The 20,623-nt window shown below is 35.9% G+C and overlaps 1 protein-coding gene and 1 pseudogene across 2 annotated transcripts in view; one reads left to right on the top strand and one right to left on the bottom strand.

Moving 5' to 3' along the window:
* The window catches only part of Nars2 (asparaginyl-tRNA synthetase 2, mitochondrial), a 137,547-nt gene extending 119,926 nt beyond the window's left edge, over nt 1-17,621 (bottom strand). For both annotated transcript variants that reach the window (XM_076846581.2, XM_076846582.2), the window contains exons 1-4: nt 17,190-17,621; nt 13,754-13,863; nt 10,852-10,972; nt 6,544-6,684 (exon numbers count right to left, since the gene is read on the bottom strand). In XM_076846581.2, the coding sequence (XP_076702696.2) occupies nt 6,544-6,684; nt 10,852-10,972; nt 13,754-13,863; nt 17,190-17,330 (513 nt within the window). In that variant the 5' untranslated portion in view covers nt 17,331-17,621. The remainder of the gene's footprint in view (nt 1-6,543; nt 6,685-10,851; nt 10,973-13,753; nt 13,864-17,189) is intronic.
* On the top strand, nt 7,795-7,955 carry LOC143391268 (apelin receptor early endogenous ligand pseudogene; annotated as a pseudogene).
* Nucleotides 17,622-20,623: the final 3,002 nt, after the last annotated feature.

Below are 20,623 nucleotides of genomic sequence, written 5' to 3'. Positions count from 1 at the left end.
AATAGTCAGTGGCTAAGCCAGGGTTGTAACCCCGTGCTCAGGCTCTGTATTGCTATTCCCTCATTTTCTACTTCTCTAAGTTACTGGTGTTGGTTTAACAAACACACATGTACATGCATGCATGTGCGTGTGCGCGCGCGCGCACGCACGCGCACACACACACACACACACACACACACACACACACTCAATCAAGGTTAATGCATAGCAATGCTGCCCGTATTATTCAGGGAATACAAAGCAATCAATATGAAGTTCAGTTATGTGGGAATAAAACCTCAACGGTGATAAACCATCCAAAAGAAAAATTAAGGCTAATAGGGACTAAAGAAATGCACGGCAAGAGAGGCAGAAATGACTAGTGGGAAGTCTCTGTCATTCGATCCATGGCACAATGCACTGCATGTAGCACAGACAGTGTACTTCCTTGGTCTGAAGAGTATTCTGAGCAGCATCAAGTCCATCCATCACCAAGGCGCCCAACGGCAGTTCTTCCCATCAAAACTGAGACTATTTCCATTAGTAAACCACAAAAGCTGTTGCTAGTAGGACTGAAATAACCCATCAACTTCAAGGCTACACTTCTTTCATTGTGACTATGTATGAAGGCAAAGGTTATAGTCAGTATAGATGTAGAAGGTAGCTAAAAATAAATTTGTAATACAAAGCCAGGATAGCATGTGTTTAACGCAAAATTCTAGCCTTGAAATCAATACAATACACTCACATCTATGCTAGATTCTGCCTATCACCAGTAGAATATAACAACTCCAGGCATTGTCAGGGATCTCCCAAATATGAACTTTTATAATTATATTAAGCCAGTGACTTATGATATAGGCTGATTAAAGAGTCAAGCTATAAATTAAGCCCCAGAAAGTATTCAAATATGTACTTAACCTGAGAGCAATGTGCCTAGAAGTGCTGCACAGAGCACATTATAGAGAACCATGGAAATACAATCAATAACATTACTTCATAAAATTTTTATCTCCTAGTAGCCAAGAATTATGAACATGAATCATTTATTCCACATGAATGTAAGCAACTATGAGCATGAGTGGAGTAAACAAAGAAAGGAAGTGAAAAATTCAAAGGAAATGAGGGTGGGGAAGGGGAGGTAGAGCGAGAGGAGAAAATTTAATGGCTGAATGTAATTATCAAAGTTAGAACTGGTCAAATGCCACCAGGAACAGCACTGTAAACCTGAGGTCAATAATTATGGGATTCAAAACAAAAGTCACACAGGAGTAGGAACCATTTTTAATACTTAACGTCAAACCTTTACAAAATGGGTCACTATAGCTTTTTAAGCTTTAATGCTGCTAGCAAAGCTTATCAAAGTCTCTAACATTACCAAAGAGCTATGCATGAGAATACAAAGGAAGAACAATAAAGCAGTGTACACAAAGTCCAAAAAAGAGAAAGTGGGAGGAAAAACAGATAAAATGAAAGTCAAGAGCAAGGAAAGGAGGAATGTTGTCAGTATCTGCTCCAGAGAGGCTACCAGTATTAGGTACTTATACCACTCCAGAGCAAAGAGGTTTCTAAATAGAGGTATGAAGGCCAGAAAAGGAGCCAAAAGTGGAAGTAAATGCTTTACCCAATTGTTAGACTCCACCTGCCACCTCCAGATTGAAACAATGTGATACACATTCTAGAAACAGGTATTTTAGAAGGTTCTGAGTATCCAAAAACTACAAAATTAATATACTAAGGCCCATACACATCACTCAGAAAACTAGTGGATATTTTCCCTTTACACTTAACTGAAATAAATATCATTATTTAATCACCATCAACAGAAATGTGACAGTAATTGCTAGACACTAGCATGCTACTGGCAACAAAAATCAACAGCAAGAGGAGTCCAAAAAAACCCATTAAAAAAAAAAAAACAAACATAAAAAGCAGTCACAGGCACTCCAAAACACAGGCCATCCAACACAGGGGTTTAAAACCACTCCACTCCATGGCAGGCTCTGAAGGACTGCCATCCAGAGGAGACAAGCCCCGAAAGGCACAGCAGTCTTTTACTGCTTCATTTGAAAAAGATAAGCAAGCATGCAATCCATTCTAGGAACACTTAGAAAAAAATGGGCCCAAAGAGAAAAACTTCAGTTATTTGAAAAATTTGGCTCTTCTAAATGACTCATTTTGAGGATCATAGACAGCCAAGTTTTAGCACATGGCATGTGTGTCAATTTTATGAGCAAACCAAGTTAAATACAAAATATTTTCAATACTAAAACAAAAGATAACTCTAGATTTTCAAAACATCCTAACTTAAAGTACCTCTCAAGTTTCTATTTCTTCCTACATTTCTCAATTTTTATTGATAAATTTGAAATGTATGAAAATTTTACATTTTAAAGCTTAATATCTTTTAGGGAATTTAAAGTAGAAGAAACTGCACGAAATAGATGATATGTAATTATTATTTTATATGTCCTAGAGCGCTACAAGTGACTACTTTAAACAAGTCAATCCTAAATGTCTCACATACAAGTGGATAATATAGAATGACACATCAGGATTATATTTTTCAGGGCATAACAATTAAAAAATGCATTTATAGCACTCAAAAAGTATCTACCTTTATAACTATCACCAATAGTGTTAAAATTAAAATTATTTTCAAGCACTTTTCTTACTTTACATTTTCTAGTTTATTCTCTTATTTATTTATATCTATTAAGGCTACAAGTAATAAAGAAATGTACGAAGGAGGTGAAGTCTAACTTGTTAATGGATTGCCAATACTACCACCTTGTGGCCAAAAAAATCCATAAAATTGTTTCAGTATTAAAGCAGGTCCACTTTATCAACTGTTGAAATCTTTATCAACTGTTGAAACACTATATTTTTAGATCTGAACAGATTTTATGTTTGTGTGGTTCAAGCACTACTGAAAAGCCATATGGAAGTTGCATAAGAAAGTCTGAGAGCATATGTAAACAGACCCTTTCAAATTACAATGGGATAACATTGTATAATGTGATTTATTTTTCTTTAAGCAGGTGCCTTAAAGGCATGGTGTTCTTTGTCAGTTTCAACAGAAATTAACTCTGATGGAGCTTCTTATTCTTAACTTTTATGTATTTGTTTTTGGAACTAGGAATTGAACTCAGGGGCACTTAGCCACTGAGCCACATCCCCAGCCCTATTTTATATTTTATTAAGAGACAGGGTCTCTCTGAGTTGCTTAACGCCTTGCCCTTGCTGACTCTTGATCCTCCCATCTCAGCCTCCCCAACTGCTGGGATTACAGGCATGTGCCATTGTGCCAGCTTTATTTCTTGATTTTGAGATAGAGTCTCATTAAATTGCTAGGGCCTCGTTAAATTGCTGAGGCTGACTTCAAACTTAAGACTTACCACTGTGCCCAGCTGATGGAGCTTTTTAAAGAGCATGAACTCTCTTGGTGAGCTACAGATGTACTGGGACTGCATGAATTTGGATATAGCTCAGGGGAAGCTTACATTGGTAAGCAACCAGGGGAAATTAGTTGAATCTAAAGAAGGAGCAAGGGCCAAGTTCCAAAACCACATGAAATAACACTGAGTATTCTCTGTGATATCATCCTGGCCTTTTGGTGCCTTCCCACTGACATGAGAGGAGGGGCCCTTCAACTCAACAATTTGTTGACCACATTCCCCTTTGGCTTTCCCAGGTGGAGGGAAATGGTTAAAATGCAGAGATGAGACAAAATGTCTTCATTCATTACAGCAACCCACTAGAGTAACACCAATAACCCTAAAATTAATGCTTAATATTCACATAATACATATCTATGATCTATGATCAAGATGGAGAAACAGGAATTGAATTCACTTTCCCACTTGAAACAATCATAAAGCAAAAAAAACAATAAAAATAAAAAGCAACCCAGATGAAACAATGATTTTCACGATACTGGATATAAGACAATAAAAGATACTGATCTGGGGTTGGGGTTGTGGCTCAGTGGTAGAGCGCTTGCCTAGCACATGCGAGGCCCTGGGTTCTATCCTCAGCACCACATAAAAATAAATAAACAAAATAAAGGTATTGTGTACAACTAAAAAAATAAATATTACAAAAAAAAGATACTGATCTCTGAGGGATGGGAAGCGAATGTTGAGCCCTACCAGTCAGCCAGCTTATGATACTGAGCTCTTTCAGGTCACAGCATAGGGAGACAGTGATAAGGTAAAGCCCAGAAGACTCCCTAATTTGAGGAGAGACAGTTGAGACCAATGTGGCTGAAGTTCATGGGACATAGTATCAAAGAAGAGAGAACTGGACAGAGAACTCCAGAGATCTGCAGAGGGTCATCCAGGAGTATTAGGTAGAGAACTGATGAGTGCCTACATGGAGGAAAATATCCAAAACTGGGGAAGGAACTGAAAAAATTAGAGGGAACAGCACACGGTGTTTACATGCTGGCTGGATGTTCTCACAAGCCAGATTAGAAAAACTCAGTTCATAAGGCACTAGGTATAGTACTTCATAGCAGGAAATACTTAGTACTAGACTACACTGTTCCAAACCTGCTAAACAAAAACCAGAAGCAGACCCAAAAGGATCAACAGTTTTCAACTAACAACTGCATACCAGAACAAAGCTCAAGAAGCTTTATAAATATTCAGCACCCAAAGTAAAATTCATTATGTCTGGCATTAATCAGCAGATATGCAAAAAGACAGGAAAATATAAGACATGAAACTAATCCATCCATCAATCAAAACTAACCCATAGTTGACATGTTAAAATTAAAAGGACATAAAAACGGTTTTCAAATTAAAACTGTATTCCATATGCTCAAAAAGTTAAGTAGACACAAAAGGAATAATAATAATAAAAAAGCCCAAAGTGAATTCTAAATATGAAATGTAGGGGCTGGGGTTGTGGCTCAGCGGTAGAGCGCTGGCCTCCCACATGTGAGACCCTGGGTTCGATCCTCAGCACCACAAAAAAATAAATAAGTGAAATAAAGATATTGTGTCCAACTACAATTAAAAAATAAATATTTAAAAATAAATAAATAAAAATAAATATGAAATGTATAATGTTTCAGAGGAAAAAATACACTGGATAGGAAAAAAGATTAGTAAGCATAAAGAAAAACCAATAGAAACCATCAAAAAGGGAGGGAAAACATCCAAAAGAAATAAACACAGGAAAAAAGGATTTTTTTTTTTTTTTTTTTTGAGAGAGAGAGAGAGAGAATTTTAATATTTATTTTTTTTTTTAGTTTTCAGTGGACACAACATCTTTGTTTGTATGTGGTGCTGAGGATCAAACCCGGGCCGCATGCATGCCAGGTGAGCACGCTACCGCTTGAGCCACATCCCCAGCCCCATGGAAAAAAGGATTTTAAAAAAAGAAAAGTACATCAGTGGGCTATGGATAGCATCAATGCACTAATTTATGGATAATTTCAGTTCCCAAAAGAGGAAAGTAACAGAAAAATATTTGTACCAATACTGCTAAAAAAACATAAACAAAAACAAAAACAAAAACTTCATGATAAACTTAGGATCGAGGAAATTCAATAAACCCTAAATGAAAAACAAAGAAAACTGCATCAAGGCACATCACAAATTGATTAAAAAAAAAAAACAGTTGTTATGGTTTAGATATGAGGTGTTCGCCAAAAACTCACATGTGAGACAATGCAAGAAAGTTTAGATTGGGCTATGAAAGGCTTAACTAAATTAGTGCATTACCCATTTAAGTGGATTAATGGGGTAATAACTTTAGGCAGGTAGGGTGGTGGCTGGAGAAGACAGGTCACTGGTCACATATACAGCTTTGGGGTATATATTTTCTCTGACGAGTAAAGCTCTCTTCGCTTCCTGATTGTCCTGTTTTGAACTGCCTTCTTCTGCCACACCCTCTACCATGATGTTCTGCCTCACCTCTGGCAAAGAGCAATGGAGTTGGCCATCTATGGACCAAGATCTGTGAAACTGTGAACCCCAAGTAAACTTTTCCTCCTCTAAAATTTTTCTTGTAAGGTCTTTTAGTCACAGTAGCAAAAAAAGCTGACTAAAACATCAATGATAAAGAAAAAAATCTTAAAGTCAGCCAAAGAAAAAAAGACAAGGTGTGCATAGAGGATTAAAGATAAGTATGACATCAGATTTCTCATTGGAAGTAATGCAAATGAGAAGACAGTATCATGGCAACCTTGAAGTACTTAAAGAAAAAAACCTGTCAATGTAGAATTCTGTATCCAGAAAAAGTATCATTTAAAAATGAAGATAAAATAAAGATGTTACAGACACATAAACTTTCAAGGTCATGGATATGCTCATCATCTCAGTTGTGGTGAAGATTTCATAGGTTCATAATTTATCAGATTATATACTTTAAATATTTACAGTATTTATTCCTTAATAAGCTCTTAAACTATATATGTACACCTGTGACATTTGATCCTGAAACAAATAAATAAAGGTACTTGGAACAAACAACAGAACTTTCAGGAAAATGTTCCAGTGTTACAATTATCCAACCTCTTCACAAGACAGAATACCTGGAAGTAAGGTATCTTACCTTAAAAAAGGAATGAATAGCAGCTGTGGCTTCACTGCGAACCCTCAATATAGAACCCAGAGTGTTAGTCCTACACCTAAGGTGAGGATATTGTCTCATGTACTCCAGAGGATGCTTCTCTTTATATTTGATAGGGAATGCCTGCCAATAAATAAGGAAAAAATTAGAAGCTAAAAAAACAAACAAAAAAACCTGTTTTATAAAACCAGTTTCCAGAGCATTTCCTAAATAGTAGCGCTTCAGAGAAAATAAGATGCTTTCCTCCTTTATTTCTTAATATAACAGATTTATATAGCCCACATAATTTTTACCAGGTAGAAGAATGGTGGGATGGATTCAGAGAGATGTGGGTTTAAAGCCAATTTTAGTATTTATTAGCTAAATTAATTAATATCACTGAGGCTTATCTATTATTTACCAAGTTTCTATCCACTAGCTGTCTGTGACTTCTTACAAATAGAGAGGTTAAGCATATAATTATGCAAAACAAATCACTGTTTGACACACAGGAGTTAAGAATATTGTAGATATTAAAGATTACGTTTTCTACCATTGTACACACACAGCTGGGGTTCAATGTTAAAATCACACAAATGTCTTGAAAACCCACAATCATATCAGCTAGTGCCAATTTATTACTGTTTATCAACATGTCACTGGGTCTAAGAACATGAGGAACAGTCAATAGCTATCTTTCATTTAGCAGAGTACTAAAAATCTACAAAAAAAGTTTAAAGGAACTTAAGGCTCCAACCTGAAATATTTCTCCATGTCCACACTTATATTACAAGATTAAAAAGTCATATCCTTTTAGACAGAAACCAAAGACTCAAAAGAAAGATAATACAAAAGCTGAATAAGAGCTACACATGCACACTGCTTTAGTCTCGTCTTTTTAGGTCTGGTGCACACACTGATTTTTATAATACGCAGAAACAAGTACCATGCTTGCCAAGAAGAAAATGTAGCCACAAGAATATAACTGGAATTGTTGGGGGTTCAGAATCCCTAAAGCCTAAATACTTTAAATGACGCTGAACTGAAGAAGGGAAGGAGGAGGGAGCCTCTGACCACAGCACAGTGTACCGTAACTGTGTCTGCTGTGATCATTAACCTTTCTGGAAAATGCAGCTGGCAGTTCTCTGAGGTTTGTCATTAGAATGTGAGGACAGAAACACAGATTGCAGAGACTATTTACAGATTGCTTTGTTTACTTTAAGAGCAACTGCTCCACTTGCGTGTGGCAGGAAAATGAGATTTCAACAAATTATTTTGTGTTTTTAATTTTTATGATGAGTCTCCTTATCAACAGACAGACACCAGCTAATTTGGCCCTGAGAAGAAAACTGCACAGATACAACTGCCTTTAGAGGAGATGTATGCCTCTCCATTCATGAATTCCCTTCCCCTGAGATATAGACTTCTACAGCTGATTTCACTGTGTCTACCAGAAGAAGAGTGGTGAAAGACAGATTTCAACTGCTCCAAAGAGCTGTGTCTATAGGGGGATTGCTTAGGCTTCATCATACAAAAAAGAATTGTCTGAAAGTATGGGGATGATATTTTAGTTCACAAAACTGCCTTCTTGCTGGTTGTAATTAGAGGAAAAACAACGTATTCAAAAGTGATTCCGGTCTGAAGCACAATTATTTGCTTGCATAACAAAAATCTCTCATCTTTTTTTCTATACATTATTATTATTATATTGATGAAAAAGAAAACCATCTTTTTAAGTCTTAGAACTCTCTAAAGGTAAAAACTGCGATAATTAAAAAAATTTTTTTTCATATTCCTACGAGTCTCTGAAAGTATTAGTGTTGTATATGTTTGAGTGATTCTTAAAAAACATAAATGCTAAATCTAAAATCAACTGCATTGTCTTGGTTTTCAGAATAGGAAGAAAATTATTGATTCATTAATTATTTATATTGAGAGAATAAGAAAAAAGCTTAGTTGTTACCAATCTATGACAGATTTTAGTGTTTATAAAAGTCTGATTTTTATTTTATGAATAATCTCCATTTGAAGTCCTAGAGGAAAGCATAAAGTACTAAATGTAGTCCATGTTATTTTAAAATGTTCATTTCTCAATTTTTTTCCCCATCATGCAATTGTAAGAACCCAAAGTTTGTTTCCTTGGAGGTTGTTTCATATCCTTGATTATTAAAAACACTGGTTTAGTTTACATAAAAAATACAGTTATGCAAGTGAAACCCTAACATGGAAATATCTGTATCTAATAGGTGAGTGTTCATCATTCTGATAAGCTTTGCTTAACCTGTGATAGTGAGATTTGCAAACAACAAATCAGAAATTTAGAAATATGATTACCTCAAAAGGAAACTATCCTATCTAGATCTGAATTGTAATGATAACTAGGTGTTCCCAAGTGGTTAAATATGTTATTAATCTTTATTTATTGAAAGAAATTTAGCTTAGTGACATAAAATTTTAAGTTATTTCCAGGTAAAGAGTTTACAAAATCATACCCTGCCTAAAAGTTTTACTTTGTAAACATTATAGACTGAGAGAAGCCATTAAATCATTAAACTTTATTTTGCTAAAATAAAAGTTTGGTATTCATATGCAAAAAATTTGACATAGAAAAATCTGACAATATCATGGAGTTTCTTTGCCTATAAAAGTTTATTTAAAAGTGTCTTTGGGATAGAAAGTACTTAATAAGGTTCTGAAATTAAATTTATACATAAACAAAATGTCTTATCTCATTATTTAAACTAGATACTAATGGAGAACTCCTAAATAATTTTCTGGATGAATTATAATTCCTTTCCACAAATGCATCTGACTAGAAACATAAACTATTGTCAATTTTATTTATGTTTAAAATAAACTCATTTGTATACCATGCATAAAAAATACTTTTACAATTCAGAAACATCTTATTCAATAAAGCCTATATTTTTTCAAGTATAAATTCTCATATGCAAAGAAAAACAGCTAAGAAACAGCCTTAGTAATGTAATTAATGGCTACAGATTTCTGGTTCTAATAATTACTTAATAAAACAGTTGGTGACTTGAAAAAAAGAAAAAAAAGAAAAAAAAACAAGGCAAGGAGAAGGTAACAACAGCAACAGAAGCCAAGGGAGAATAATTCAAGAACAATAAAACACATAGTAAATTTTAAATAATCATAGATCCTTCTAAGAAAGCAAAAGCAAAAATATTTACCTTTTCTATTCCTCTCGATTTCTAAATTATTTCACAATTTTTCAATTGTAATTTCTTGGAAAATAATTCAGGACATTTTAAAAGAAAATTAGTGCATTTTCTTTCTTACTTCCTTACATTTAATTTTTCCTATTATTCTAAAATACCAAAATGAATTTAAATGATGCAATTTTCTTAAAATTTCTCATTTTTTGCATATTGAACATTTGAAGGTAATTATGGCAAAGACAGGAGGAGTCAAATAGCTAGAATATAAATTTCAGATGTGCCACCAATTTTACCAGGGTGGGCCTTATTTTCTCCATCTTTGTAAATTTAAAGAACTGGATTGATGACTTTTTATTTTATTCCCTCTAACCTCTTTACCAGGCTTATATATATAAAGCACTAACACAGTCTTCAAAAACAAGTATAAACATGCATTAATATAGAATTTCTTGTCTGTTCAGCACTACAACATTCCAGGTCAGCACTATCAGTAGAACTTTCTGTGAAAAATGGGAATGTTCTCTACTTATGCTGTCCAATACGGTAGACAATAGTAACATTTGAACATTTCCTCCCCTTTCCCATCCCTCCTCCCTCCTTTTCAATCTCGGTCTTCTACTCCACCTAGAGAGGTCTTTCCATCTTCTAAGGTCATCTTCAATTTCTTTCTTCAGTGTTCTATAGTTTTCATTGTAGAGATCTTCCATCTCCTTGGTTAGATCAATTCCCAAGTATTTTATCTTTTAAGGTCATTGTGAATGAAATGGTTTTTCCAATTTCTTTCTCAGCAAATTCACTGTTTCCTTTTAAAATGCCACTGAAGAACTGGACTTCTTATCCCTGGTATGGGCTATATCCAGCATTGTGGATGACTAGACATGCTTATAAAAGCTGTGAGGTTCAACTGTGACAGGCACTAAAGATGCACAGATTAATGCTCAGCTCTCATAAGACTAAGTCATCTTTGTAATACTTTTACTACTATCTCTACAGGATCTATGCCCTGTTTCAATTATCAGGGAAGCATAACTGAAAAATGTTCTAAGTACCATCTTTCCAATAATCCCACTTAAAACAGATTGTTATTATTTTAAATTAAGCCTAAATAGCCTGAACAAAAGCATACCTTGGCATCACAATTTCCAATAACTTCAATTTTTTCTGCCTTCAGTTCCACATTTTGCCTTTTGGAAGGGCTTTGTACCAGCTGCCCGAGGACTTCTACAGAACTCCCAAAAGTCAATTCTCTATAATAACAAAGAAATCAAGATATTATTATATATAACTTTTCTTTTAATAAAAATCTTGCTATTAAGTATAACTTTTGTCTTAATATAAATCTTGCTATTAGAACATTAATGATAGAGTACTTACCTTCAAGTGAGTTAAAGAATCTTCAAAGTTTATGGATTCTCTGTGGTATACCCAAATCTTAAAAATGAATTCCATACATTTTTAAATGGGAATAAAGAAATTGAGGATTTACATATAGCTATTTAGAATTAAGAAGTTATATAATTATCTGTATCAAATGTAAGTTGGTCAAAATGCTTTTTAACATATTGTAGATTACATGTAAGGTCTGATGAAATCCAAATCAGATCTGTAGTTCTGTTGATAATTCCCTGGTTTTGAGAACACACTAAAGCAACATGTTATCCTTGGGAAAGCCAGGTAAAAATTACATGAGACTATTTCTAAGACAATTAAAAGTACATGTACTTTTTCTACAATGTATTTTTTAAAATTAATCAAGTTATTTACTTTAATTTACCCAGCTGATGGTCTTGAGCACACAGACCACCTTCAGGGTAGTAAGTCTATGTTCTAGTGCAAGTTTATCCACAAATTTATTGTATGACTCTTAGAGAAAGTGATGAACACTCATTTGTTTTAAGAATTATCTATTAAGAAGGAGAGTGAACTAAGTGATTATGTATCTATTCCAGTTCTAACATTTCATAATTACAATAAATATGATAAATGCTCTGGTATGGCTCTGCATTGTGGATGACTGGGCATGCTTATAAAGCTGTGATAAACTGTATTAAAAATAAATTAAAACCTTAATAAACTGTATTAAAATATAATACAATAAATACAATAAACTGTATCAAACTAAATTTATCAGGAAATTCCCCAGTTTTGTTTGCTGGCTATATTTAATATTTTAAAATTTATTTTTTAAAATCTTCCCCTTGCTCATCTATTATCCATCCTTGACTGGTGCTTTCCACACATAGAGAGACCAAATTCCCTGTGGTACATTTATATATGCACATATGTGATTTTGTTAAATCATTCTGCATTTCCTCCCCTTTCCCATCCCTCCTTCCTCCTTCTAAATCTCGGTCTTCTACTCCACCTAGAGAGTTTTCCATCTTCTAAGGTCATCTTTAATTTCTTTCTTCAGTGTTCTATAGTTTTCATTGTAGAGATTTTCCATCTCCTTGGTTAGATCAATTCCCAAGTATTTTATCTTTTAAGGTCATTGTGAATGAAATGGTTTTTCCGATTTCTTTCTCAGCAAAATCACTGTTTCCTTTTAAAATGTATTCATATATAATTTATATAACTAAGATTGTCCACCATTACATCAAGGAGAGAAAACCTGATAAATCTTTCACCAAACCTGAAAGTGTTTTAAGACGCTCTGACTTCACATATGCACTAATTGATATGATGAATTTTCTCCTGGGGGCCACTGAGAATATCTCAAAGAGGTGGGTAGTCATCCTCCAGAATCTCTAAAATTTAGATACTATTAGACATACCCATTTAATTGCCATATTGATATATGTTATCAAAAAAATTACAAACTTTTCACATCAGAACAATTTTATTGTCTCAGACCCATGAGCCTATGCAATATGTGGAATTAATCCTAACCATGTTTGGAATACCAAAGCACTCTTATTTTAACAAATTAGTATAATATTCTATTCTTCATAACTTATACCCTAACATGAAAATGGTGTTAGTTTTGTTGGGCACCATGACACATGCCTGTAATCCAAGCTATTGGGGAAGCCGATGCAGGAAGAGTGCAAATTCAAGGCCAGCCAAGGCAACTTAACTAGACCTCGCCTCAAAATAAAAATAAATATATAAAAAGGGTTTGGAATAGCCAGGTGCAGTGGTACATGCCTATAATCCCAGTGACTCAGGAGGCTCACAAGTTCAAAGCCAGTCTCAGAAACTTCGTGAGACCCTCAGCAACTCACTGTCTCACAATAAAAAATAAAAAGGACTGGGGATGTAGCTCAGTGGTAAAGCTCCCCTGGGTCCAATCCCTAGTATCAAAAAAAAATAAAATAAAATAAAATAAAAAATAAAGAAAGGTCAGGGATTCAGCTCAGTGGTAGTGGGCCCCAGTACTAGGAGGAAAAAAAAATTGTGTTAGTTTTAACATCTGACAACAAAATCATATAAATTTCTTCAATTTATCCAACAAATAATAATTGGTAACTTTGTCAGCACTGTGCCAGAAGCTGAGAACACAAAAACAAATGAAATACCATTCATAATTTCAAGGAGTTCTTAGTCAAAGAAGCAATCCAATAATAATTCAGTTGATTACCATCTGATAAATACATTTCAGGACAGAGCTGGGCACAGAATGTATGGGACCAAAGAGGAGAGTCACCTACCACAGTCAAGGGGTGGGAACATATGATGATGGCTAAACTGGATTGGAAAGACAGGGAAGAAGAGGTTTATTAGGCAGAGTGGCAACAAGACTAGAAGCCTGAATGTAAAAAGGAGCAGAACAGCTTAGAGGAGCTGCAAGAAGAGAAGGAAAACAGATGGAAAGTAGAGGCAGGGGATACAGGCATGTGAAGATGTTAGAGAAAGAGAAGCCTGAGCTAAGGATACTGACTCCAAGTATTTGGACTTTCTTCAAAGCTATTTTTCATAGATGTGTTTAGGAAGATAGGTCAAAGGGGCAATGTGAATATTGGATTAGAGAAGCGGGAAACAGTAGAGAAGAAGAAAAAAATCAAAGGACTCAAAACTTAACAACTTACCTATTGTCAAAGTTTGAATCGGCAACAATCTGAAGGCTTTCCAAAGACGACCCATCATTTACATGTAGGAACAAGACTTCCTTCTGGGATCGGACTGATCGAACCCATCCCTAAAGAAGAGAAAGATTTCTATATGTGAGCTTAAAATACTTAAAACATTCTTTATTTTCTTTATACATACAAAGAAAGCTAAATGAAAGAAAAAAAATCAATCTTGCCTTAACATTATCAGCTGCGTAAAATGAACTGCTTTCAGTTTACCAATATGTACAAATAATTTTAAATGGTTTTTCTTATAGGGAGATACACCCTTTGCCATTCTACCTTTTGTTCTGTTTTGTTAATGAAGCTCATCATTTTCAACTTTTGCCAAATATTCATCAAGTTGATGTATGTAATTTATATAACCAATCTCTTCAATATTGGCTTTTCTAATGACAATGACAAATAACAAGGTTTACATCTTGGTGCCTTTTCCCTTTTATCAAATTCCCAGATTATGTAATATAGACTAGAAATATCTTTATAGGATTTTTATTCTTTCACAAAGTACCAAACAAACAAACAAAAAAAACTCCCCCAAATGTCTCATTATAAACACATATTAAGTAACATACAAACATTCAAAGACAGTCTTAATTTAAATGACAGGTACATCAGAGTATGAGAGATGCTTTTAAGTAGGCCAGTAACATTAAAACAGCTCTCAGATATGCCCAAATTAAATTTAACTACTATAGGAGTTAGGAGGGAATAACTAGTTTTCTAGTAGACACCAAACAATTGTGAAGTGTCCCACAAATGTAAAGTAAATGAATACAGGTTGACATTCATGCTTAGGAAAAGCAAGAGCTGATTCTAACCAGAAAAACTATTGACCATTCTCTGTTGTAGCCATAACCTACAGATGCTTTTATTAAAGCTCTCTATCACTTACTTGCATATCCATAATGCTTTAAGGGAAAGAAGACTGTTTACTTATTTTGAAGTGATTGCCAAGTACACAGCTGAAATTCTGCAAATGTTTTACTACCGCCATATAGTGTCTCATTCCTTCACATAATAGCTCTAAGGATTGTCATACCCATTTTACAAGCAAGAAAACTGAGACTCAGAGAAAGTAACTTGTTGAAGATTGCTGGTAAGGGTTAGACTTGAACCCAAGTCTATTTGATTAGAAAGCCCTTGATCTTTGTGAGGGCTCCATAGAATGAAGTATAAATTGTCACCGCCTCATGCACAAGGTACTTCACCTCGTCACACTTTCCCAAAGGCACCTGCATTTTGGGCATGCTCAATCAACAGTACTTTCCAAAGCACTGCTCTCTTCTTTTTTACTTGTTAGTAAAATTCAACATTCATTAAGCACTTTTTAATGTGCAAAGTTCTTTATAAATATTATGCTATTTAATTATCGCAAGAAGTAAATGACATGGTTATATTTATCTTTTTAAAATTTATTTTTAGTCGTAGATGGACATAATGCCTTTATTTACTTATTTTTATGTCATGTTGAGGATTGAGCCCAGTGCCTCACTGTGCTGGGCAGGCACTCTACCACTGAGCTACAACCCCAGCCCTATAATTATCTTTTTTTGGAAATGAAGAAACATTTAGAGAAGTTAAAACACAAGTTCAGCTGGGATTCAAATACAAGTTATACTTCAAGTTTATGTTCTTATCAATGAACTTTTCTGGAATGCTATTTCTACCCCATTCCCAGTTCCTCTGTTTGGGGGACACATCCTTGTACAATTTCCACTCCATCCTAGATTATTCTATCTGGGGAATACATCCTTCAGGACATAGTTCAAATGTCACTCCATATAAGAAGTCTTCCTTACCTACTCATAGGAGGAATTCTATCTCTGTTTTCTCATAGCTTCTTATGTTGATCATTAATAATAATCACACTGCTGAAGACTAGGTCTGTCCAGCAGAAACATAATGTGAGCTACATTAGTGATTTTCAAGTTTTTAGGGGCCACATTAAAAGTAAAAAAAAAAACAAAACAGATGAAGTTAATAATTTATTTTATTAACCAATTATGTCCAAAATACTATCAACATGAAATCAATATTTAAATATATTGAAGCCAAACATGGTGGCACATGTCTGTCTGTAATCCCTGCTACTCAAGAGGCTGATGCAGGAGGATCACAAGTTCAAGGCCAACCTGGGCAAATTAATTTTTTAAAAACGGTTGGTGTATCAGTGGTAGAGTGCCTGCATAGCTTGTGTGAAGCCCTGAATTGAATTCCCAGTACTGCAAACAAATAAATAAAAAACACAAGCCCCACAGATGTACATACATAGATAGACACACATGCACACATGTGTGTTTAGAGAGAGAAAAATAGAGATTTTGCAATCTTTTTTGTTCTTCAAAATTATTATGTATTTTAAACTTACAACATATCTCAATTCAGGCTCATCACATTTCAAGTGCTCAAAGCCACAAGTGGTTGATATCTACCATATTAGATGGTAAGCACTAAATTCTGTTCTTTCCATCTTTGATTTCTCTTTTGACCAGCACACAAAAGGTGTCATTTATACATTCTAAATTAACTGATAAATGCAATTTTTTGAATTGGATCATGGAAAGAATATGAAACCCAATAAATGTATGGAGGAGCAGATCATAATAACAGCAAGGATATATGATGATATCAAAACCACTGTTATCAATGCGTTTTAGTAATCTAATGAAAAGTAATCAACTACCTTGCTTAAACTGCTCTTTTAAGGAGTGAAGGAAATAATAGTGGCTAACATTTATTGACTGTGGGCTACTCTTTATAGTCCCATAAAGTAGGGACTATTATCTGTTTTCATAAAAAGAAACTTAAGTTTTAAGCTTAACATGCTCATAATTAAGTTACTTAGTGGGAGAGCTTTAAACTTACACACCTTCACCCCAGGCTCTTTCTAACTGCTACATTCCACTCTTTCTCCTAATTTATTAAACATAAATTACACGCAGGCTCAATTTTAGGCACTAAGGTGGCTAAAAGCTGAATCAAAGCCCCGATTTATTAGAACGAATACTTACTGCCAGTCACGTCAACATCAAGTCAGGTAAGACAAAGTTTCTCCCCTCAAGGGGCCAGGGCAAGGCAACCACTATATGCCCGCGGATATCAGGAGATGTAAAAAGAGAAAGGGGCCTTGTTCGCTTACACTTTCCTGAATGAATAACAAGTTTACAGGTATCTTGAAAACCAAGTTCACAGTCATTACAGCAGTTTTGCAAAAAGTAACGGCAGGTATCCAAGGAAATGGAGAAATAGGAACTCGCGCTATACCTATACTTTCTAACTTTTCTTTGCTGGTCGTTCTGTCTGACCCAACAACACAAAGTAACGCTAGGAGTGGATGTGCCACATAAGTCCCTAAAGAAAGAAAAAAAAAAATCCCTTTCCCCACACCCACCTGAACTTTAACGCGCTCCCCACTCGCGTTCTGGGACCCGAGAGCGTCCCGTACGCTCAGTCTGGCGAAAGGCCTATGCCTGGGGCAGGCAGCAGTGGAGCAGGAGCGCAGGGCTCGAAGCAGACACCGGGCCCGGAGCATCTCGCGGCCGCCCCAGGTCACCACGGGACCAGCCCCGGCCACAGCGGGTTCGGATCCTGCCGGCAACGGCCCTCCTTCTCAGCTGTTCCCCTATACACGGTCGCAGCCCTGTCCTCAGGCGCTGCAGCCCCCAGCTCTACCCAACGACCGTCTCTGTTCCCCACTTCCAGGCACACTCAGCAAGTGCCAAAACCAAACCGCGCGCCTGGGCGGACCACGCGACGCACTGCCGCGCACAACTAGCAAAAGTACACCCCTCCGCTGCAATCTACGCTTCCACTGGCCCTACGTTACCACGTCAACGTCGCCTGTGTCATCACGTTAAGAAGACTAAAACGGAGCATGCGTACTTGTGTGCTCGACTAAGGAGGCGGGGCGGAGGTGAGGGCGGGGTCAGGAGCCAAGATGGGGCGGAGCTAAGGCAGAACCTGGTGTAGGCGTTTTCACAGACTGGGCAAGGGAGTGCAGCTGGGGTGAAGTCTCAGAGTCTCTTTCCTAAAGCTTTCAGGGAAAACTGAGAGCACTTGAAAGGCAAGGAGTGACTGATGCAGAGGGAAAGCATCCAGAAGACTTAATTGATGAGAGTAGTGACCCAAGAGTGTCAGTCGTTCCTGAGTTGTGAACTCAGAAGAAAATCAGACACTGTCCCTGATCAAATCACAGCTGGGTGGTATCAGACATCCAAATAGATAATTACGAAAAAGGGTGATCAGGTGCCAACAGAACCCAAGCTGGATATCAGAAATGGCTTTCTGAAGAAGGTAGTCCTATGAAAGGAAGTAACTAAGAGGAACTAAAGAGACCTTGAATACAGGAGTCAGAGGAGACATGAGGGGGTAACGATGATGGAGAGAGAATGGAGAAATAACAAGCGTTGCCTGCCAGAATCTTGAGTCTCTCCTTTTTCCAACACAGTTATCTGCATCTGTTTCATCGGAAAACAATGACCCTTTAATATATTCTGCTATATTCTAAATTTATACCAAAAAAATAATTTTCCCCATAACTCAGTGAAGCTCGTGAAAAATGTTTCTATCTTGTTAAACAATAAAAGGTAGAAGTGAGAGCTAATTACTCAAAGTTGCCACTGTTATATTCATTTTACAGATAAGAGAATTTAGAGAAAGAATAAATGACCTGTTCAGTGATACAAGATTTAAACCCAAAAGTCCTGACTCTATGCACTAAACTATCATGCTACAAGTCATTTCAAGGTGGAAATTAAACAATGATCCCTCCCATAAAAAGCTTATGGTCTAGAAAGGAAGACTGGCCAGAAAAAGATCACTGCAAAATAAACCAGTACATGTAGATGAATGCAATGAGTGGAAGTGGTAGTCTATGGAAGGAGGTAATTGAGCTGAATTTTTGAGAAGGATCAGAATTTTACCAGATGGATAGTAAGAAAATTTCTTGCCCAAAGATAAACTGGAAAAGCTATGAAGAGATGGGGCTTGCCTAGCACATGTGAGGCACTGGGTTCAACTCTCTGCACCACATAAAAATAATAAATAAAACAAAGGTATTGTGTCCATCTACAACTAAAAAAAAAAAAAATTTAAAGTTGTCAAGGGGACAAATAGCTTAAAAGGATTGTACAGCAGGTTGTGATGGTACATATCTATAATCCCAGCAACCCAGGAGGCTGAGGTAGGAGGATCTTAACTTCAAGGCCAGCATTGGCAACTTAGAGAAATCCTGTCTCAAAATAAAAATAGGAAGGATGGTATATAGCTCAGTGATAGAGTTCCCCGGGGTTTAATCTCCAGTCCCACAAAATAAATAAAAATAAATAAAGTATTGTACAACTGTTCTCAAGACAGACTAGAAAATATCTTGAACACTTCTTGAACCTTGAAAAAAGAAAAGGTTGGAAACTTACTGCCTTTGGAGTGATGGGCTTTAACAAAATAAGTATGCCTTTGGTGGGTTGATTTAAAAACCTGGAAAACAAGGCATGTTCCCCACATTGATGTGCATCCCATTGCAAACCTCGTTTTTAACTACACCTACCCTTTCCAAATGTTCAAACATAGCAAAGAATTGGTTCACTTTTTTCTCGGGACATTTTTCTGTCTTGCCTTCATTCTCCCCTCTCTCTCCCACCCCACAGGATGATGTGCATTTAAAGAACTGGGGTTTAAGTCTCAGTGGGAATCCTGACTTCTTTTTCCCCACTTGTTTAAGCCAAAGGGTTATTTTGTAAGCAGGAACTACAGCCTAGTAATATGGTAAAGAAAAGGGAAATCAGTGGGTGAATCTGAAAATCAGCAATGTTAATTAAAAAAATACATATGCATATAGAAAGTTGACTATAGCATTCATGCTTCTGGTGCTGAGTTCAAACTACTATCTTGTACTATATCAAATTGTATCTTCTTGTTTAGTTTTCAATATTAGATTTGCATCTTTGTGTTTAGATTTATCACACTCTAGACAGTAGCCAGAATGACGTTTCTAAAATGAATATCTTGCCCTATTAGCAATAATGACGACTAGTGTGCTAAAGAATACCTATTACAGGGCTGGGGTTGTGGCTCAGCGGTAGAGTGCTCGCTTAGCACGTGTGAGGTCCTGGGTTTGATCCTCAGCACCACATATAAACAAATAAATAAATAAAGGTCCAGCAATAACTAATAAAATATTTTAAAAAGGTATAACTAAAAATAAATATTAAAAAATAGAATGCCTACTATGTGGCAGGAACTCTTTATGAATTATCATATTTAATCATCACAATAGCTCTCTCAAGTAGGGTTAGAAGCACCACTCCCAGGGGTAGGAGAAAATAAAGTTCAGGGAGATTTCATAGCTTGCAGCAAGTTACACTAGCAGTCTGGTTACAGAGTCAATACACTGGTTCATTTTGTTCAGTGATTAAACAACCCTTGAATTGCTCCCCCTGTAACATGAAGAAAACTTGCCATCTATAGAAGCCCTACCAGCCTCTCCCCATGGATCTCTCTGATCCGTGGAGCTCTGTGAAGGATCCTGGGTGAGGAACAGAAGTGAAATGTCCTTATTGTTATTTTTCCATGTTATTCTTTGATACTTTGGGGGGTATGCAACAAATAGTATCAGTGTTATTCATCAGCTCTGGGAATGTTTTAATCAGCTTATGCACGATAGGTTTCATTTTAACTTACTTCATAAATTTACTGTAATTTGTTCTTTTGTTTCTAAATAAATTTTTACTTTAACATTTATAAAGTCGTATATTTTTTCTTAGAATCTTTCAAATTTAAGAAAGCTCACATTCCGTGGAAATGGATTTCCCTTTGATCACAGAACAT

This window comes from Callospermophilus lateralis, chromosome 2, assembly GCF_048772815.1.
Source record: "Callospermophilus lateralis isolate mCalLat2 chromosome 2, mCalLat2.hap1, whole genome shotgun sequence".
Taxonomy (NCBI): domain Eukaryota; kingdom Metazoa; phylum Chordata; class Mammalia; order Rodentia; family Sciuridae; genus Callospermophilus; species Callospermophilus lateralis.
Note: the sequence above shows the minus strand (reverse complement) of the source record. Positions and strands in the feature narration are given on the sequence as shown.